The sequence below is a fragment of the Apodemus sylvaticus genome, chromosome 11 (genome assembly GCF_947179515.1).
Source record: "Apodemus sylvaticus chromosome 11, mApoSyl1.1, whole genome shotgun sequence".
NCBI lineage: Eukaryota > Metazoa > Chordata > Mammalia > Rodentia > Muridae > Apodemus > Apodemus sylvaticus.
The window spans coordinates 44711399-44732928 of record NC_067482.1 but is presented as its reverse complement, the minus strand read 5'-3'; the positions used below and the strand labels follow the sequence as shown (position 1 = coordinate 44732928).

At 37.8% G+C, this 21530-nt stretch overlaps 1 protein-coding gene across 1 annotated transcript in view; it reads left to right on the top strand.

The window, feature by feature from the left end:
* The window catches only part of Ube2k (ubiquitin conjugating enzyme E2 K), a 59159-nt gene that overhangs the window by 22866 nt on the left and 14763 nt on the right, over nt 1–21530 (top strand). Inside the window, exons 2-3 of the mRNA XM_052199735.1 lie at nt 6033–6126; nt 12798–12856. Of these exons, the coding sequence (XP_052055695.1) occupies nt 6033–6126; nt 12798–12856 (153 nt within the window). The remainder of the gene's footprint in view (nt 1–6032; nt 6127–12797; nt 12857–21530) is intronic.

Genomic DNA, 21530 nt, shown 5'->3' with positions numbered 1-21530 from the left:
CCTATTATGCCTCAATCTCTTAGTTTTCATATCAACTCTTCCTGGGGAACATTAAATGACCCATGATTCAGTTTGTTGTTGTTGTTTTAAATCTGTTTAGGGACTGTACGTGTAAGTCGGTAGAACTTACCATGCTCAAGGCATCTGGGCTTGATCTTCACACACACACACACACACACACACACACACACACACACACACACCCTTTTCAAATGTTCAGATGAAAATCTTGACTTGCCAGGCAGTGGTGGCACATGCCTTTTATCCAATCACTTAGGAAACAGAGGCAGGCAGATTTCTGAGTTCCAGGCCAGCCTGGTCTACAGAGTGAGTTCCAGGATGGCCAGGGTCACGGAGAAAACCCTGTCTTTGAAAAAACCAAAACCCAAAAAAAGAAAACAAAAAAACTTATTTAAGTCATTGAATAATAGGTTAGAGGTAAATAATGTATATTAAATGTTGGGGGAAAATAGTGAAAAAATAGAAGACCATGTCTGCTAGCTATAAGGTATGGTTGAGGCGGGGAGGGCTTGTTGAGGGAAAGTACAAAGGGTCTGGACTGAGCATGGCTATGAAAAGAGGAGTGCGGAGAGAAAGAGGAAAGGGATGGGATGGTAGTGTGGGGGATGATGACAGGCAATCAGAAAGGAATTAGGAGAGTCAGGTATAGAGGCAAAATGGGCTGAGTTAAATAGGTGAGTGGGAACAGCCTCGTGGAGGGAGAGGCTTAGGGTAGGAGCTCGCTTGAGAAGTGCTGGGTGCTGGGAAGAGCCACAGGTACTGGGTAAGACCTGTCCCAGATTTGAGCCTTAACAAATGTAGATGCTAAGCTTTAAAAAAATCTTTATTTCAAACAAGCCATGGAGAATCGAATTTTTCTTTTCCATCAATTTGCTGGTCCATTTTCTCTTCTTCTAAGACAAGTTCTCATTATATAGTAGAGGCTGGCATAGCATTCACTGTCAAGCCCAGTCTCCTCTTGTATTAGCTGCCCAAGTGCTGGGATTGTACATTTGAATTACCATGCCCATCTTAAATTAATAGTCCTTTCTACCAGGGCTGGATGGATATAACTCATGGTAGAGTTACCACTTTAGTTGGTGGCATGAACATTGGAAAATGTAGCCTAAAATGAGGAGGTCTGAAGTCTCATGTAATCATTAACTTTCTTTAGGGCATCAGAGAATTTATATTCTGAGGGTTAAGCAAGATCATATGAACAAAGTTCAGGTGAATTCAGGTTGTATATAGTCATGAGGACAGCCCCTGCTTGGAAACATCATCTGAATAATAGACACATGATGGGTAATCTGAAGTAAATCCACTCCTAGTTATCATACCTGGGAGGGATACAAAAGCACATTCCTAGAACAGCCCGTGTTTTGGAGGAACAGCTAACGAGACTCTTTAGGTGATCCTCATATTTCTGTAGTGCTTGGATTATAGATATGTACTACCTAGCTCAGCTTGATATTTGGATTAAAATTGCATTTTACAATAGATACAAGTCATCTTCTGAGCCCCAGGGACACCAGACAAGCAAGTAGTACGCAGACTTATGTGCATGCAAAACACCCATATTCAAAACAATAAATACTTTATTTATGAGTTAGTAAATGTATTTCAGCTGGGTAGTGAATGCTTACCCTAGCATGTGCAAAGTCTTGCTTTGATCCTTGATATCAAATATGTATGTGGTGGCACACATCTTAAGTTCTCAGCATACACTAGGCTGAGGCAGAAAGATCTCCACAGGTTTGAGGTTGGCCTGCACTACACAGACTGTGAAAGAATAGTAATAGCATCAATTGTTATTTTGCACTCAGCATTACTATGTCAAGGATTGCTTTCTATACTTTGTTTTTCTTTGATCTCTTTGTTTCTCTTTGAAAATGTATTAGAACTTTGTCAACCTTTTTTGGGGAGTAGGGAAAAGGTAGTGTTGTGATTTCAGCTTGGGCCTAGTACATGCTACCTATTCCCAGCCTGAGGACTGCATTACATTTTGTACTGTTTTTCCTCTTTTATTTTTACATGTGTGTGTGTCTGTATATGCATGTTTACATGTGTCTATATGCACATGTGGGTGCAGGGAGGCAGAGGACAACTTGTTTTGGTGTAGGGGTTGCTGGTTCTTTCCTTCTACCATATAAGTTCTAGAAATTGCCACATTTGGTGGCAACTCCTCGAACCATCTGCCTGAACTCTTTTTACTGTTCCCCCTAAACCCCGTCCATTTTTTCTTTTGAGACAGGTCTATGTAGTCTAGGCTGGTCTCAGGTTTGCTATGTAGCTGAGGATGATCTTCAGTTTCTGATCCTCCTCCTTCTCTTCCTCCTCCCACCTCCCTAGTTTTGGGATTATAACTTCATGTAATGATCAGTACTTCATTCCTTCTAGGCACTCTTACTGAGCTAAGTGCTGGGCCCGGAATTCTGTACTTTCTCATGCAATGTGTTCATTTATTTTGCTTCACCCATATTATCTTCAATGCTCTATGCTGTTTTGCTCTATTTTAAAGTTACATTGCTTACTAGGAGCTGTATCTTTTATTCATCAGCGCCCCCTGCCCCCCAAATACCTCCTTTGCCTTTTAAAACAGGGGTTCTATGGCCTGTCCTGGTGCTTGTTATGCAGCTTCAAACTCAGAGAGTGCCTGCCCCTACCTCCTGAGTACTGGGATTAAAGGTGTGCACCGCCATGCCTAGCCATCATTTTGTGCTTGGGCATGAGTAATGCTTGGTAGATTCAAGGGAATGTCAGAAAGAGCAATACTAGGCGTCCTTCCTGCCTTGTGCTGACTGTGTAGAAGAAAGTTGTAGAAAATCAGCTTTGCACTCATCCTCACTAAAGATGTGGTGCCAAAATAGCACACTGAAGGCTCCGAGCCAAAGCTACAGTTCTGCTTTGTTGGACTGCTCTTTATGGGTAACACAATGTTTTTTGTTTTGCTTTTTTAGAAATTAGTGTTTCCATTCTTAAAACTGAAGTGAATTATAAAATAATTAATACTTTCTAATGAAAGGCTTGTAGGTATTTGATATTAAGCAAAGGTAATAGTGCAGTTTGTGCTTAGGAAACCTGTTCTGAAAAGTGCTGGTAATATCTTTCTTCGTGTACCCAAGGGTCCTGGGATTGATCCCAACACTACCACTGCCTCCTTTGAAAAACAACAGCAACAAGCAAAAAATTTACAGAAATATGTTATTGAAATGATTGTATGACAGGCATTCTCATTTATACTAATCAAATTGAGAGTTAGTTACAGATGCAGGGACATACCCTGAACTATAAGTCAGTGGCACAAGCAGGACTCGGCATACATTTGACTCTGGGGACCATGCCTTCTAGTAGTCTAGTAGTCTGTTCTCTGCTATTGTCCATGTTTTCCAGTGCTCCTGAATCATATACTATCATTGTGAGTTAACCTGTGTGGGTAGTGGGAGGTTTGGATTGTGAAGTAATGGATGTTTTAATCAAACTGTGACAACATAAAGAACAATTATTAACTTGATAAAAAAATTAAGTTGTAAAAAATGCTCATTTTAACTTTATTTTTTTTTTATCTTCAGTTATCTGCAGATAAAGACCCTACTCTAGAATGTAGAATGCTTCTTTATAATGGGATTCATCATGGTGATGGTATTTTCTTGAGTAGATTTAGTAAATCTTTCAAATACTACTAGCGTTCTATCTCTAGAGTGAAAAAAATCATTTTTTCAACCTGAATTATAATTTGGGAGAGATATGGACAGATATAAGGATGGGTATAAAAATTGGTAACTACTTATTTAAGCATTGTACTAGTCAGATAATTGTGGGGCAGTTGGAAGAAAGCAGTTTTCTAAATTGTTATAGTTTCTTTCTCCTTCAAAACCAACCCTAATTCAATTCTTTAGTGTTGAAGCATTTTAGCGATATTTACTTCATTTTAGCCTGGAGAGAATTGATTGTGGGATACTATGTAGTATTTTTTTTTGGGGGGGGGGCGTTTCGAGACAGGGTTTCTCTGTAGTCCTGGCTGTCCTAGAACTCAATCTGTAGACCAGGCTGGTCTTGGACTCAGAGATCTGCTTGCCTCTGCCTCTCAAGTGCTGGGATAAAAGGCCATGTACCACCACTGCCTGATGTAGTAATCTTTGAAAGCACTGATAGTTTATAAGATACTATTTGGCTTACACACTATTTGGCTTATTTTAGTGTGAGAAATGAGGTATGAAGTTGATACTGTGACTGCTTAAATTGGTTGGTAAACTCAGTTTTACCTCTTAATTTTTGCTTCCAGTTTTCTTTTTTTCCCCTTTTCCTTTTTGGTTTTTGTTTTTAAGACAGGGTTTCTCTGTGTAGCCCTGGCTGTCCTGGAACTCACTCTGTAGACAAGGCTGGCTTCAAACTCAGAAATCCGCCTGCTTCTGCCTCCCAAGTGCTGGGATTAAAGGCGTGTGCCATCACTGCCCTGTGCTTCCAGTTTTCTTAACATTAACTCTTATATACAATTGAGAAGATATTTTTACTCTTACTAAAATACACATTTCTTCCTCCACCACAAATACAGAGACTGCTAATTTCTTTCCTAGGTTACAGGAAGGAGCTTCCCATGCATGTCTATCATTCATAATCATCCTTTGAAAAAAATAAGATGCTGGCATCTCAGAAAAAATGTTATTAAAGAAACCAGTACCAACCGTAATGTTTTTAGAATGCAAAAAAAGTCATGTCTTTTCATCTTGTGCTTTAATCAAAATATTATGAATGATGAAAACTTAAAAAAAACTTGATTTTTTTTGAGTTACCTACTGTTTCTATACTAAAAATATTATACAAAAAGGTAAAACTGATGGTTGTTTTTATTAGAGGTGAAAAGAAGACGCCAAAGACCTTAAACAATAGTCGTCATTGCTGCTGTCTATTCAGAAGGTGCTTCTAAAAGCCAAAAGTTTAAATTTTTGTTAACCTTTCTCTCATAGATGTAGACATGTTACTTACATAAAACTAATGAATTCAAACAAAAAAAAATTGAACCAGGTGGTGATTGTGCACGCCTTTAACCCCAGCACTTGGGAGGCAGAGGCAGGTGAATTTCTGAGTTTGACGCCAGCCTGTTCTACAGAGTGAGTTCCAGGACAGCCAGGGCTACACAGAGAAACTCTGTCTCGGAAAAAACAAAAACAACAACAAAAATAATTGAACATTAGGAGTTTAATTTTAAATTGAGAAAACCTGTAAATTAGGAGCGTTGAGAGTGCTCAGTATCTAGACCAGTAAGATAACAAGGAAGGCTAAGCTGGAGAGAGCTTATTTGCAGGCAGGTAGGTCCATTAGAATAGAATGCTAGTCTGAATCACACTGGGTGGTTTTCTGAATTATTGAGGTCACCGTGACTTGAGGACAGCCCCTTACAAGGTTGTGATAAATGCTTTGAGAAGGATTGAGTGAAAAATAAGTAGATACAGATAGATTTAAATTAGGTTTGTTTCTTTTAGTCAGACGGTAATTGTCATTTAAGTTGTCATTTAGTCATAAATCTGAAAAATAAATAGCAGGCATCAGAAGATCCTAGTAAGGATTTTACTGTGGAAAGGAATGCTAACCTAGAGAGTTTGTCATTGCAGTGGGTGGTAGAGTAAATGGGCTTATCAAATACATAGAGTTGTTATGATTAACTCAAATGGGAGCTTCTGGCCTAAATGACTTTTACTAACCATAAATTTTCTGGTGACTGGGCAGAGCATCTTAGCAGTCAACAAGCATGCATTGAATTGGCCAACAGAAAATAACTTGTCTCTAGTAAAATTCTAAGATCAACAAGCAATTTCACTCTTGTTCAAATTAGTACTATTTTTATTATATATATTGAAATTAAAATTTGTTCATTTAAAACTTTTTTAGCCCTTAGAAAAATATAGACTTGTTTTATTAAAGTAGATGATCAAACATGAAAAATGGGTTTTTAATTTTTTATTAGGTAATATTTTAAAATAGGTTTTCTTCTTGCTGGTTTAACTAACATTTATTTTCTGTTTATTTTTAAGACGAGCAAAAATCAAATTAAAGTAGATCTTGTAGATGAGAATTTTACAGAATTAAGAGGAGAAATAGCAGGACCTCCAGACACACCGTATGAAGGCAAGTACTTTTTTCTGTATAAAAATATTGTGCTTATTAAAACTTGTCTGAAACACTGAGTCAGAATAATCCTGAACACCTATCTATAAAATTCATAGAAGGTAATTTTATTGGTTTAGAGTATATTGCAGTTTTTAAAATGATAAATTTTGACACTTAAGTGGACTGATTTTTATTGTGTTTTAGCTGATTTAAAAATATTTTCTCAAATACATTTACCACAGACGAGTTATAGGTTTTATAGGCTAGAGTGTAACATTACATATGCCTTATTCTACTATGTCATAAAACTTTTTTCTTTTATCTTGTTCCCAATTCTTCTGTTTAAAATAACCACATATTTTATAGCATAACAATTAAATATGAACTATTAAGCCTTGAATAGAGATGTACTCCAATACCCTTGATATGATTAATAATAAACCTTGTCTTAGCATTCTGATTAAGATGTTGGTTTTGATTTTAAAGCTCCCCCTTCCTATTATTTCCTATTTCATTTAGTCACATATTTATATAGGTTGTTGCCCAAATACTCAATTTTGTTTATTTAAAACCATTTTGAGTAATTATTTCAAAACATACAAAAAAGGAAATAGCTTTGCTGATTTTCCATATTTATTATATGATTTTTAGCTCTTTACATTAGAACATGGAATTAAGCACATGATAAAGGAAGAAACTAGTATTTATTTCTTAGACAAATCTTCATTAAAGAATATTATTGCAGATGGGTCATGAAAGGCAGCTATGGTTTTTGTGTACTACACAATTGGCACTACATAATTGGTACTACATAATTGGTACTATACTATTGGTTTAGTAGGAAGCATCTGATCATGTGTAGTAGCACTTCTTTATAAGAGCAATTTTCACCTAATGCTACAAGGTAAGTATAATAATCCATGTTTAATGGACACATTTGAACTTAAGAGAATTTAAGTCATTTAAGGTCAAACATCTGAAGTTGAACAGCTGGTGTTTGGCTTACCTGTGACTGCTAAGCCTATGCTTTTAATAACTTTGTGTTGTTGATTAAATCAGGATCCATGAAGTGTAAGAAATGGTGGTTATGGCTCTCTAAACTGTAGTGAAGTTCAGAAAACTCTGGACAATTTTTGTTTTCATTCTAAACCTTAAAAGATCCTAAAATATCATTAGACTATCAAAAATTCCTTTTTGTTGTTTTTTGAAACAGGGTTTTTCTTTGTAGCTTGAGTTGGCCTCAAACTCAGCAATCCCCCTGCTTCAGTTTGCAGTGTTGGGATTACAGGTGGGCAGCACTTTTACCTGGCTTTCATTGCTCTATTTCCCTCTACTCTCTTCTCTCTGAATTTTTACGACAGGTTCTTCTGTAGCCTATGCTGTCCTCTGACTGGCTACTGCGGCTATAGCTTGTTCTGAACTCTTGCTCCTCCTGCTTCCATTTTCCATTTGCTGGACTCACGGGCACAATCCATGGACCCAGGGCACCAATTTATATTCCTAAGTAGTCCATACCTACTAGTATTTCTGGCTTGTTGTACATGTTCTTATGTGATTTTTGTTTGTTTGTTTGTTTGTTTGTTTCTGTTTTTTAATTTTTTATCTTATGTATTGAGTACACTGTAGCTGTCTTCAGACACACCAGAAGAGGGCAGCTGATCCCATTACAGATAGTCGTGAGCCACCATGTGGTTGCTGGGGATGGAACTCAGGATCTCTGGAAGAATAGTCAGAGCTCTTAACCACCCAGCCATCTCTCCTGCTTCTGGTTTTGTTTTTTTTCTAGGCAGAATCTCAGTATGTTGCCCTCTCTTACTAGGTAGACCAGGCTGTCCTTGATTCTGAGGATCTGACTGCCTAAGGCATGTACCGCCATACCTGGCTTATTTAGTTCTTCTGACATCTTTTAGGGGAGGTCTTCATTATCTTATAAATATCAGCTCTGTTAGTAGTAAATAGTGTTCTGCTCTCCTAGCTTCTTTCTTTAATGGCAGGTGCTGTAATTGTGTCTTTGTTTTCTTTTCTTTTTTGTGGTGTTGAGGATCAGATTCAAGGTCTTTTTGTTTTGTTTTGTTTTTATGAGACAGGGTTTCTTTGTATAGCCTTGGCTGTTGTGGAACTTATTCTGTAGACCAGGCTGGCCTTGAACTCAGAAATCTACCTGCCTCTGCCTCCCCAGTGCCACCACTGCCCAGCCAGATTCAAGGTCTTATGCACCTTCGAGCATTTATAAGCAGAGCCACACCCCAATCCTATAATTGTTCCTGAGTTGCTTTTTCATATTGTTCAGACATTTTTTTTCCCCCAAGACAGGGTTTCTCTATGTAGCTCTGGCTGCCCTGGCACTCACTCTGTAGACCAGGCTGGCCTTGAACTCATAAATCCACCTGCTTCTGCCTCCCAAGTGCTGGGATTACAGGCCTGCACCACCACGCCTGGCATGTTCAGACATTATTAAAATGCAAGAAATAGTATTATTCTAGAGCTCTTCCATCATACTTAAATACACAGGGACCTAAGCAAGCTTAGTGGCTAGAATGTTGATTACCTTCTTAGCAGTGTTTTATGAACTTCTAAACAGTGGATAAAAATTTTTCTTAGAGTAATTAAGATAAAACATTTAATTTTTGCTAGAAACAAGTTATTTAAGTGCTTATTTATATAACTTTAGAAATTAAGACTATTAATAGTTTTTATATGATTTGGGGCATGTGCTTGAAGAGTAGATTATTTTTTTGTTTAGTTTTTTTTTTTTTTTTTTTTTTTTTTTTTGGTTTTTTCGAGACAGGGTTTCTCTGTGTAGTCCTGGCTGTCCTGGAACTCACTCTGTAGACCAGGCTGGCCTCGAACTCAGAAATCCACCTGCCTCTGCCTCCCCTGTGCTGGGATTAAAGGCGTGCACCACCACGCCCAGCAGAGTAGATTGTTATAAAACCTGTTTTTAATCATAAAACTGTCAAAGCAATCCTGAAGAAGTATCACTTGTGTCTAACTTGCTTGTTCTTCCTAATATAAACATGAAAGAAGGCTGTTTGTTGCTGTTGATGCCTCCCCCCCTCTGTCTCTCTCTCTCCCCCCTCCCCCACTCTTCCATCCATCCATCCATCCATCCATCCATCCATCCTTTTATCCTTTTGTTTCTTGCTGCTTATTTGGAGATGAGCTAGGCCTGTTGAATATAGAACCCAGAGATTTGAGCTGTATCTCCCTACTCTGCTTTTGTTTTTGGTCTAAATTTAAAACTAAAGAAAAAGTTTACATGTAGAATATTCATCTATATTATTTAAAAGCAATTTTATGTTGCATTAAAAATGACTAGATTTTCAAGGAGAATGGAAACATGGAAAATGGAGTTTCCTTAAGTTCCTTTTTTCTTTTTCTTTTCCTTTTTTTTGGGGGGGGGTGGATAAGGGATGGGTTTGAGACAGGGTTTCTCTGTGTAGCCCTGGCTGTCCTGGAACTAACTCTGCAGACCAGGCTGGCCTCAGAACTCTGCCTGCCTCTGTCTCCCAAGTGCTGGGATTAAAGGCTTGTGCCACCACTACCTGGCTCTCAACTTCCTTTTTTAAAATAACTCAGTGGTAAAGAACTAATTTAGTTCTTTTTGCCTAAACGTTCTTTCAAACTTTTCAAATTCAAATCTGCAGTACATTGATTCTTGTCTACTTCCTTTATTCTCTTTGGAGGAAGTTAATGTTCACAATTGTTTCTTTGGACCTTGCTTGTAACCCTAGCATTTGGGAATCTGAGGATTGTTACAAATTAAGGGCCATCCCAGGATACATGAGTCTCAGATATGACTAAGCTACAGAAGATGCGTTTGAAATATTGTACCACCCCAGCAAGATAAGAGAAAAAAGGTGGTAAATGTTTGGTAATTGGAGGCTGTTCTTAAAGTTGTGTGTAGTGGCACATCTCTAGCTATTTACGAGGATGAGCTGGAGGTATTACATGAGTCTGTGGTTCAAGGCTAGCCCAGGTAACATAGCGAGGCCTGGTTCAAAACAAGCAACAGAAAATACAAATAGGATTTAAAAATGTATTCTTGAAGAGCTAAATATTTTATATTGAAGTTTGTTGTATAATGCTTATAAAAGTCTCTTAGCTGTTCATTGATGAGGGCCACTTGTTTGGCCATGGGCCCTTGAGATGACATTGCCCAGTGACAGCTGCCTCAGTGTTCTGTCATGTTTGCAAGATGAGATCATTCATGGTGCAGTTCTCATATCCATTACCAAGCCAGAAATTATTGTATGTCATGACTGATTCTGCAGTGAATTTTTTTTTTTTTTTAGATGTTGTTGAAAATTGACAAAACAGTGTGACAGAATAGAAATCAGATTGTGAGGACTTGACAATATAACAGTGTTTAAATAATATCTTTGAATTCTCAAACTGCTCCTATTTTTTTTTTAATTTATTTAAGAATTTAAGAAGGAAAAGATAATAAAGATGCTACTCTTCAGAAAAATGAAAAGAATCTTAGAGTAAAAGAAGAGCCTGTGTAGGCTACCCCACGTGTGTGCTGGGGTCACAAATATGTGGAGGAAAGTTTGTGGTTTTGCTCTCACTTTTAGTAATTATATATATTTTTACTACTGAAGAATAAAAATGATGAGTCCACATTATTTAAACAACATACCTGTATTTGGAGTTGTTATTTAGAATTCTTTTTTTTTTTTTTTTTTTTTTTTTGTTTGTTTGTTTTTCTGAGACTGGGCTTCTCCATATAGCCCTGGCTGTCCTGGAATTAACTTTGTAGACCAGGCTGGCCTTGAACTCAGAAATCCGCCTGCCTCTGCCTCCCAAGTGCTGGGATTAAAGGCGTGCGCCACCACTGCCCAGCTTAGAATTCTTAATATAAATGATCATCTCCATATTTACAGAATTCTCTTAAGTATTCTTCTCTTACCTGTCTTTCTTCTATTCTAATTGCTTTTCTTTATACTTCAGTATTGCTATATGATTTAGACATGGTGTTCAATTCATGCCTCATTTGATAGTGGGGACTTTACCAAAAAAGAATTGTAAGACCAAAGGAACTGTAATCAGAAAGCTGTTGAAGGATAAGTATGAGAGTGCATTCCCGAAATCCTAGCACTTAGAAAGTTGAGGCGGGGGAATTGCAGTTTTAAGACCACCCTGGGCTAGATAGTGAGACTTGGGTGTATAAGGGGGGAGGTAATTGTTGCTTAAAGAACCTATGTGAAATGTTCATTTATTATTATTTTTTGAGATCCAAATGCATACCTTCATAACAGTGGGATATGATAAATTTGGAAGGGCCTCTGATATACTGAAAATGGTTCTTTGCTTAAATTTTTAGGAGCCAAATGTTTGATGATAGTAATGACACTAGAACATTACTTCTCTTCGCACATGCATATGAAGGAATGATAGAATGAAACCTCTAGCTTAAGTAACTCATTCAATAATGTGACAGGATTTTATTTTTTGATTAGTAGAAAAGGCCCCTAGTTTCATGTGCAAGTATTTCAGTAGCACAATTTTATTTCCTGTCTCTTAGTAGTGAATCTTTCGTGTTAATAGGTCATGAAATCTAAAACTGGGAGGTTTATTAGAGGTAGAATTTGGGGATGGAAAGTGGAGAGGTGTGTTTGAGATTGGCTGGCCTTGACCCCTCTAGCTCAGTAGGGTTTTCAATCAGGAGATCAAGCCTCCCCACACCCATGTTCCAGCTTTGTAGGAATGTACTATTGCAAGACTTTCTCCTTCAGAGTAGGAGCAGAGAGTTACAGTTTACTTTGAATACTTCAGTTGTGAGACCCTAACATACCCTTCCTCCCCAAATGCCTGTTTAATTTCTGGTTCTTATATTATTTTCTGGGATTTAAATGCATACGTTTGAAGCAGTGGATAAAGATAGATTTGAAAGGACTCCATATAGTACTTATTATTGCCTTCTGTTTATATAAGTTATTGCTAGTTAGTACTTTGTAAAGTCTTGGATGAGGATAGTGTTGTGTCTTGCCCTGTTTCTTATTTTGTTCTTTGACTTTATTTTGAAATTTTTAAATGAAGGATTAACATCTAATTTAGAAATACACGTTGATTCTTTTCATTTTGAAACTGTCTCATGTAGCCTAAGCCAGTCTTGAACTTGGTATGAAGCCAAGGAGGCCTTGGGGTCTTGGTTCTCTCCTGTCTATACTGTTCGAGTGCTGGGGTTAAAGGTGTGTAACACAGTACCTTGCTTAGGGATGGAGACTTTGTTGGAGAGAACTGGCTAAGAGTTTTCCTTCTGTTACTGATGTATCTGTATCCTTTGTCTGTGTATTGTCTTATCCTGTAATTCTTTGCCTTTTCTTTTAACCCTTTGTTTTCTTGTCAGCATCTAGAGAAAACAAGACCATTGAGCCTTATGCTACTAATGAATAATGAAATATTTAACACTGAGTTGGCTATAGAGTTAATGTATTTGTGTGTATAATGTATTTTTGTGTATAATATAATGTATTTTTGCTCTGTTACTATAAAACTAATATATACAATGGAAGTTTTGTTATGTTTTAAATCTTATAAAAATCATGACTTTGATTATTTTGGGATTTCAGTTTTCTCAGTACTCAATGCAAAATAATACATATTTTGGAACAGTTTTTCAGTGTTTTTAATTTTAGATACTTGAGTGGCATTCTTAAATTTGTCCCCCCCCCCTTTTTTTTTAGGTGGAAGATATCAACTAGAGATAAAAATACCAGAAACATATCCATTTAACCCCCCTAAGGTACTGTAAACCTATTTTTGTGCATGGATTATTAAATATTTTGTATTTCTTAACTCACCTAATATATGAATATTAATATGCTTTAGTACTTATTAAAGTTACAACTTTCTGAGTTAAATGTGCATAATTTTCAGTTTTAATTGGTTATTTTTTTATTTACATTTCAAATGTTATCCCCCTTCTCAGTTTCCACTCCACAAACCTCCTATCCTTCCCCCCACCCCCAAATGTGAATAAATTTAATGGACAGAATTTCAGGCACTGAAGATTTGCTTCTGAAGTTAGAATGAAAAGCAAATTTACTAAACATAACCATTGATGGCTATATATTGTAGTACAGTTTATATCTCATAATGGCACAGATCTTAGCTTCTGAAAATTAGCTGTATAATCAGATTTAGAGAGAGGTTCTTACTTGCTCTAAATAAATACTGTTTAAATATATACTTATTTACTTAGAAATTATTTGACGCCCAGGAATTAGCTAGCTCATTGGTAGAGTACTTTTCTTGTATGTGCCAGGACTCAGGTTTTATTTGTGTTACTGCCAGAATGGGAAAGGAGAAATAAAAGAAAAAAATAATGATGAAAAACAAACAAAAAAGAAATTGAGTACAGTATGCTGGGAGATAGTGAGACTTACACTTTTTTTTAAGTTTTATTTATGCATCTGAGTACTCTGTCTTTATGACCAACAGAGGAGGGGTTTTGCCCCATCATTGATGTCTGTGAGCCTCTATGTGGACGAGCAGCCAGTGCTGTAAACCACTCAGCCCTCTCTCCAGCCTCTTTACATTAACTTCTGTGAAGTTCACATTATAGAAGGGGAAAAGCCATTCTTTCAACTGTGATAAATATTGAGAAAGAATGTTATTCTAGGATTATATGTAACAAGAAAACATAGCCTAAATTTAATCTTTGATTCAGTTTTTTGTTTGTTTGTTTGTTTTGTTTTTTTCCCTTTTTCTTTTCCGAGACAGGGTTTCTTTATGTAGCCCTGAATGTCCTGGAACTTACTCTGTAGACCAGGCTGGCCTCAAACTCAGAAATCCACCTGCCTCTGCCTCCCAGAGTGCTGGGATTACAGGCGTGCACCACCACTGCCCGGCTTGCCACTTGAATCTTAATAAGCTCTTATAAAAGACACACTCCAGATACACTAATTATCATGCATATGCCTAGATTGGGCAGGTCTAGTATTATCCTGACTTATTCCCCAGCGACAAGACCCCTTGCTACTTGTGGTTTCTCCAGGCCCTGAGGTCCATCTAGGCTGTTTCTTTCTTCATCCTCTCGTCTTTCTACCTGCCCCTACTCTCCAGCCCAATCACAAGCTCTAGCCTTTATTGACCAGTTAAAATGGGGAGAAGGTTCACATGACAGCACCTGAGTATGTGATGGGTTGCTTGTTGGGGCCAACCCCTCTTGAGGCACCAACTAGAATTACATTAATAGAGGAGATCCTGTCTAAATAAAATCCCTCACTCCCACTCCTCAAAAATCAAAGCTAATTCTGCTTTTTCAGTGTCTGTGAATTTGACTGTTCTGGGTACCTTGTATAAGGCAAACCACACAGTATTTTCCCCTTGGTGTCTGCCTGTAGATTTTGTTGACCCTGTTCATCCATGTTGTAGCATGTCAGAATTGGTTTCCTTCTCAATGTTTACTGTATGTACATTGTTTCATTCATTATATGTACATACGTGAGTGGAGTTAAAAAAGTTTTTTTTTGCTTATTTACTGTGTGTATAAAAACACTCTGTAAATGCAGGTTGTTCAAGATACATATATTGATGCTTGTTAAAAGACAATCTGAAAGCCTGGTCTACAGAATAAGTTCTAGGATAGCCAGGGCTATACAGAGAACCCTGTCTCAGAAAAAAACAAATCCAAAAAAAAAGCCCCCAAAACAAAACAAAAAAAGACAATCTGAGAGCTGTTTCTATTTCTACTACTCAGAGCCCCGGGATCAAACCTAAGTTATAGGACTTGATTTGGTAATAAGCTTGTTGTAGTATATTTGATTACACTGTGAACCCCGAGATTGCAGTGTTTACTTGTTTGTAGTGGCAGTGCGGCTCAGCCCTTTGCACACACCTTTAAGTCCTCTGGCTGGGATATAGACACACCCTTAGTTCACATCTTCATTCCCAAACAATGAAGATAAAGTTTGTCGAAGGAAGTCAAGTTTGAAAGTGATGTCTAGTTGAGTGGCAGACTGAGTGACAAATCAGAAAGATTTGACAGAATAGGATATGCCCAACTTTCATGAGAAGAGAGATGAACAGGAAGCTACTTAAGAGAGCAATAGGCAGTTTTACTGGAAGAGTTTTGCAGAGACAAGTTTAAGAGAGAATAAGCTAGACACAGGTGAAGACAAAATGAGCCAGAGAATGAAAAGGAGCCAGAAGATCAGAACAGATTTCCAGTCTGAAGCAGAGCAGAGCAGTCAGTCTGAGAGAGGGACCAAACTGAATCAATCAGCTTGGAGAAGAGTTTGAGCCAGAATGGCTGAGTTGAATCAGTCAGCCAGAGATCAGAAAGAACAAGAAACGGTGAGCTTATTCAGCAGTAAGTTTCAGAGGCTGCAAACATTCTAGGTCTCAGTAAGATTGTAGGGAGACTAGAAGCTTCCAGAACTAGGGATAAGTTAGCAGACAGAGGCAGTAAGCATAGTAGAAGACAATTACTGTCTCTTGAATGCTTGGAATAAAGGTGCGAGCCAGTATGTCCCTGGGTTTCTGCTGTGGGGAAGGACTTTCCCTATGTTACTGGTTCTGATCTTGAAATCCTGTACTCAAGTAACACTTAACCTTCAGCCTCTGAATTAGTTCATAAGGGCTCCCCCCCAACCAGAAAAGAAAGAAATGAGCATTATAGACACTGCATTTTCTTGTGCCAAGAATTTTTTTCCCCATGTCCTTTAACAACTTTTAGCTCTAATAGATGAGACAAATTAGGTTAAGAGGATAACTAGTATCCAGATCTAAGGACTTGGTAGTCTGTATGTTAGGTTATTGGACTGACTATCCTATGATCTTGGTGCAGAAGGAAAAAGGTACAAAATATCAACCACCTCCAACTGTGTGTGTGTGTGTGTGTGTGTGTGTGTGTGTGTGTGAGAGAGAGAGAGAGAGAGAGAGAGTGAATGTGAGTGTGAGTGTGAATGAGAGTGCCTGTGGCAGTTGCTTTTTACCAGTGGCCAGTGACCTCAGCCCTTTGCTTTTGTTTTCCTTTTTTATTTTTGTTATGTTCAAGTTGAGCAGGGAGGGGGCCTTGTGCTGTTCTCCAAATTGCTTCTTGATATAATAAAAATAATTTAGGAATTAGATACTGGTCAGCTAGGGATATAGCTATTTGAATCCCCAGTTAGTGTGAGCAACTCAGGACAAGACTAGCCAATATAGCTTTTGAGCACTTGCCAAGCATGTGTAAGGTTCTGTATTTGACTGCTGATGCTGCTACCAGACAGGAATGCGGCTGCACTTGAACGCTTGCCTCTGTTCCCATTTTTGGGCAATTTTTGTCATGTAACTTAGGGTCTTACAAATGGTAAGCAAGCAAAAGTATCATTGAATCCATTTGTACACATTACTACTATGAATTATACCAAGATGGTTTTTGCCTGTATGGCCAGTAAATGGTACAAAGGACTTGCATGGCCATGCCCTTTTAATCCCAGAAGAGTACTTCTACCTATAATTTATTCTGTGGCCAATCACAAATTATGAGTGTCAGATGGGAATTTTTAGAAAATTTCTAATTTAAAATAACCTCTTGCCGGGTGGTGGTGGCACACACCTGTAAGCACTCTGGGAGGCAGAGGCAGGTGGATTTCTGAGTTCGAGGCCAGCCTGGTTTACAGAGTGAGTTCCAGGACAGCCAGGGCTATACAGAGAAACCCTGTCTCAAAAAAATCAAATTAAAAAAAAAACCAAACTAAAAAACAAACAAACCTCTTATAATACACTATTATAACTGTTCTATTTTTTAAAGCTTACTCTGCTTAATTTATGTATTTAATAAATGTGCTTAATACATATATGTAATAAACAAAAACTATAAAGTGGCTAGAGAGATGGCTCAGTGGTTTAAGCACTTGTTCTTGCAGAAAGAAGATCAATTGTTGCTCGGTAGATAGGGCTGACATATGTTAACATAACTTGGAGATTCACCTGCCTCTGTCCTGCCAGCTCATCTTTTTCCCTCCTTGAAGAAAAGTATAGTATAGTATAAGTATAAGTATAGTATAGTGGTGAGGGCTGTGAGATCTTGCATGTCCTTATATGGTCGCAGGAGTGAGCAGGGGCAAAAAAAGCAAAAGTTTCAGAAAATATTGATTCCTTTGATTTATCTTAAAATGGAGGTTGGACTTTTTTTTATTATTATTATTCTATCTTAAATCATTGACTAGAAGAGCAGAAAATAATCTTTGGATCAAAAAATAGAAGGAATTAAGATCTCCAGTGCCCTTCCTAGAGTCAGTTGTACTGTAGGTAGCTATTAATAAGAGTAACTTAATCAAACTCTCTCAGTGAATTTTTTTTTTTTTATTTTTGTTACATATTGAAATTTGGGTTTTTCTCTGAGGTATTAAGACATACCTTGTTGTTGTTGTTTTGGTTTGGTTTTTGTTTTTTTAAGACAGGGTTTCTTTGTGTAGCCTTAGTTGTCCTGAAATTAGCTCTGTTGACCAATCTGGCCTTGAACTCACAGAGATCCACCTGCTTTTGCCTCCAGAATGCTGGGATTAAAGGCATGCGCCACCATCACCTGGCAAAAACATAGTTTTAATACATGAAATAAGTGATTAAAAAGATTGTATTATATGTGTATTGGTGTATGTGTATTGGTTTATTTCATGTGTTTGCATGTTTGTGTGTACTCTGGGAAGTCAGAAGAAGGTCTTGTATCCCCTGGAACTGGAGTTAGAAATAGTTGTTTGGGGCTAGGCAGGTAGGTCGCTGCTTAAAAACACTGGCTGCTCTTCTAAAGAACCTAGCTCAGACCCAGCACACACAGGGTAAATTTCAGACATCTGCAGCTCCACTTCAGGGGATCCAGTGCCTTCTTTTGGGCTTCCTGGACACCAGAGATACACAGTGAACAGAGAAACAAGCATGCAAAACATCCTGATACAGTAAAATAACACTAAAGATCTAAGCCTTTGGTGACATTCATTAAATGAAGCTCATTTAAAAAAAAGAAGAAGAAAAAGAACCATCTGGGTGTTCAGAATTAAACCCAAATCCTCTGGGAGAATGACCAGTTATGTCAACTACTGTGCCCTTTTCTTCTGCTGTGAAATGAGTATTAAATACCAATACTAATCTTTCATGAGTGTGCCTGCTTATTTTAATTAATGGAAAATTTTCTTTTGTCTGAGTGAAATATTTTCCATTTTGGAGTAAATGTAATATTACTTAAGGCTTTTCATTAAACTTAATGGCAGAACTGTGAACTTTAACACGACACAGGAGCCATAGTATTTGTTGAGTGAATTGGTGAGGGAAGTAGAGGCTGCATTGTAGGAAGAGGTAAGAATGCTGATGCTGGTGCTAATAGAGATGATTAAGAAGTGTTTTTTAGTTTTTTATCTGGTAACAATTTTTTTCTCTGTATTATAGTATTTACATTTTTTTTTTTTTTTTGGTTTTTCGAGACAGGGTTTCTCTGTGTAGTCCTGGCTCCTGGAATTCACTCTGTAGACCAGGCTAGCCTGGAACTCAGAAATCCACCTGCCTCTGCCTCCCAAGTGCTGGGATTAAAGGCGAGCGCCACCACTACCCGGCTCACATTTTTGTTTAACAGATGAACGCTCCCTATAGCTACTGAGTTTTGAACTTCACACATGGTGCTAATGCCATTTTTTTAAATGTAAAAATTAAGGATACTTAAATTTTTTATTAGTGTATTGTAGCACTAGAGTACTATAAGTCATTTAAGTGTTTAAGATGCAATTAAAAAAAGCATTGCTATTGTTCTGTTTGCTAAAATTACAATTATTGTGTGTTTATGATGTGGTGTATGTATGGAGATCAGAGAACAACTTTTAAGTTCTGTTCTACTTACACTCTTCCTTTGTTATGGGGATTTGGATAAGCTTTCTGGCCTCACAGCACAAGGTTTGCTGTTTTTTTCAAGAGTCTCACGGTCTGTCCTGGTATACTCAGCATTTCGTATCCACGGCAGATGGATCCCTGTGTTCCAGGGCAGCCAAAAAAAAAAAAAATCCAAAAAGGGGTGGTATTTGTCTGACTATGTGAGCATGTTGACTTTTTAAAGGTATGCCTTTCTCTGCCTCCCAAGTATTGGGATTGAAGGTGTGGATACCACCAGATCTAGCTTGGCCGTATTTTATAACTACTGAGCCATCTCAGCAGCTCTTTTTTAAAGATTTATTTATTATTGTATGTGAGTTGCTGCTGTCAGACACACCAGAAGAAGGCATCTGATCTCATTACGGATGGTTGTAAGCTACCTTGAGGTTGCTGGAAATTGAACTCAGTGCCTCTGGAAGAGCAGTCAGTTCTCTTAACCACCGAGCCATCTCTTCAGCTCAGCAGCTCTCATTTTTGCTTGTTTGCTTGTTAAGTTTCTCACTACATACATCTGGCTTGGCATGTAAACCATGCTTGCCTGGAATTCTCATCGACCCAGCTGTTTCTGCCTCCCAGCATTGGGATTAAAGCATGAGCCACAACATCTGGCATATGTTTTTATTTTTTTATAGACTGGGATTAAAGCATGTGTCATATCTGACACGTGTTTTTGTTTTTGTTTAACAGAGAGTAGTCTATGGTAGCCCAGGCTACCTCCTCCTAGCTGATGATGACTCTCTGCTCCCACCTCAAGTGCTGCTGGGTGTGTCATCCCCCTGGATCTAGTTTTTACTTCATCCCTACCAACCTTTTCTTTTTAAGTTTTAAACTTTTGTTAACTTAGTTTAGGATGTCAGTATAACAATTAATTTAACAATTTCCTTGGTCCTGTTGACTTCTTGGTTCTCTATATGTATGGCTTCAGGAAACAGTGTATAAATGGCTTTCCCCCATTTAAAAAACAGACAGTGCTTTGCAGCATAGCTCAGTGGTTAGAGATCTTGCCGTTAGCATTCCTTGGGTCCTAGTTTGAGACTCACACCATGGCTCTGCACTGCCTACAGGAACAAGATGAGTTAACATGTGCTGAGATCACTTGCCTAAACTGTACTCTCTGACACCTTTAATTTAGTAACAGTTTAAAAATCCTTTTTTACACAAGTTAGTCATGTTAGTGCTACTTCAAAATCTCTCCACCCAGGAGGCTGAGTCAGGAGTGTCCTGAGTTTACCATCATTGTCTTAAAACAAATTAAATATACTTTATATTATTTTATTCTTGTTGAAAAGGATGAAACACTGAGAATACAAAGTAGCTAGGTGTGGTGGAACACATCTTTAATCCTAGCATTGGGCATACAGAGGCAAACAAATCTCTCTCTCTCTCTCTTTTTTTTTCTTTTAAGGATTTATTTGTTTATCATACGTAAGTATACTGTAGCTGTCTTCAGATACCCCAGAAGAGGGCATCAGATCTCATTACAGATGGTTGTGAGCCACCATATGGTTGCTGGAATTTGAACTCAGGACTTTCAGAAGAGCAGCCAGTGAGTGCTTGTAACTGCTGAGCCATCTCTCCAGTCCCAAACAAATCTCTTAATTTAAACTTGAGGCCAGCATTATCTATATAATGAATTCCAGAAATATCAGGAATACATAATTAGTAGCAAAATGTCTAAGTAAAAGTTACAGAATGCTGTGTTTTCCTTGAGTTGTTGCTGTTAATATCAGTAATTATTCGATGTCTTTATAATTTGAACTTACTGACTGGAAAATACTAAGTTGCAGATTCTGTGCTTCTATATCTAACAAATAGTTGTTGTAGGGCTGGAGGGCTGATCTCTGAGCTCCTGGCCATCCTGTTATACTGAGTAAGGTCTAGGACAACTAGGACTAAACAGAAAACCCTGTCTGGAAACAAAAGAAACAAACAAACAAAAAAAAAAATGGTTACTAATTTCTATATATCTTAACTTGACATTGGATGTATTTGAAAGAGCTCTTTCTTATCTCTGTGATAACAAGGTTACCATAATAATGTGTTGTTCTTAAGTGTGAGATAAGTAGGTGGTAGAGATGCCACAGCCAGTGGGTGGAGGGAGAACCTATTGTCAATAAAAGACCAGACAGGGCAGAAAAAATTGGGAGTTGTGAAGTCAAAAATAGACAGAGAGAAGGAAAGTATGCTGTGAAATAACTTAAGAGAGTGGGAGGAGATGGAGGCTAGTGGATGACATTGTTAGTGCTGGGAAGAAGTTAGAACAGTGCTACAGAGAAGTAGCACACAAAGGTTCAGGCGAAAATAAAAACACATGGATATGTGCTCTAAGAGAGCAAGGACGATAGAGGATTTATGAGCCCCTCAGCTGTGGTCGAAAGTCGTGCTGATAGTATGTATGACCTTACTTGGAATGGACAAGCCAAGCCTATGACACTTAATCAAAACTGGAATGAGCAGTCTTTAGAGAACTGTAAACAATACACAGATGGTAGGTATCATTGAATCCGTTGAAAATATTAATGATTTTGTTCTTATAGCCCTGACTGTATGAAATGTCTATGTAAACCATGCTG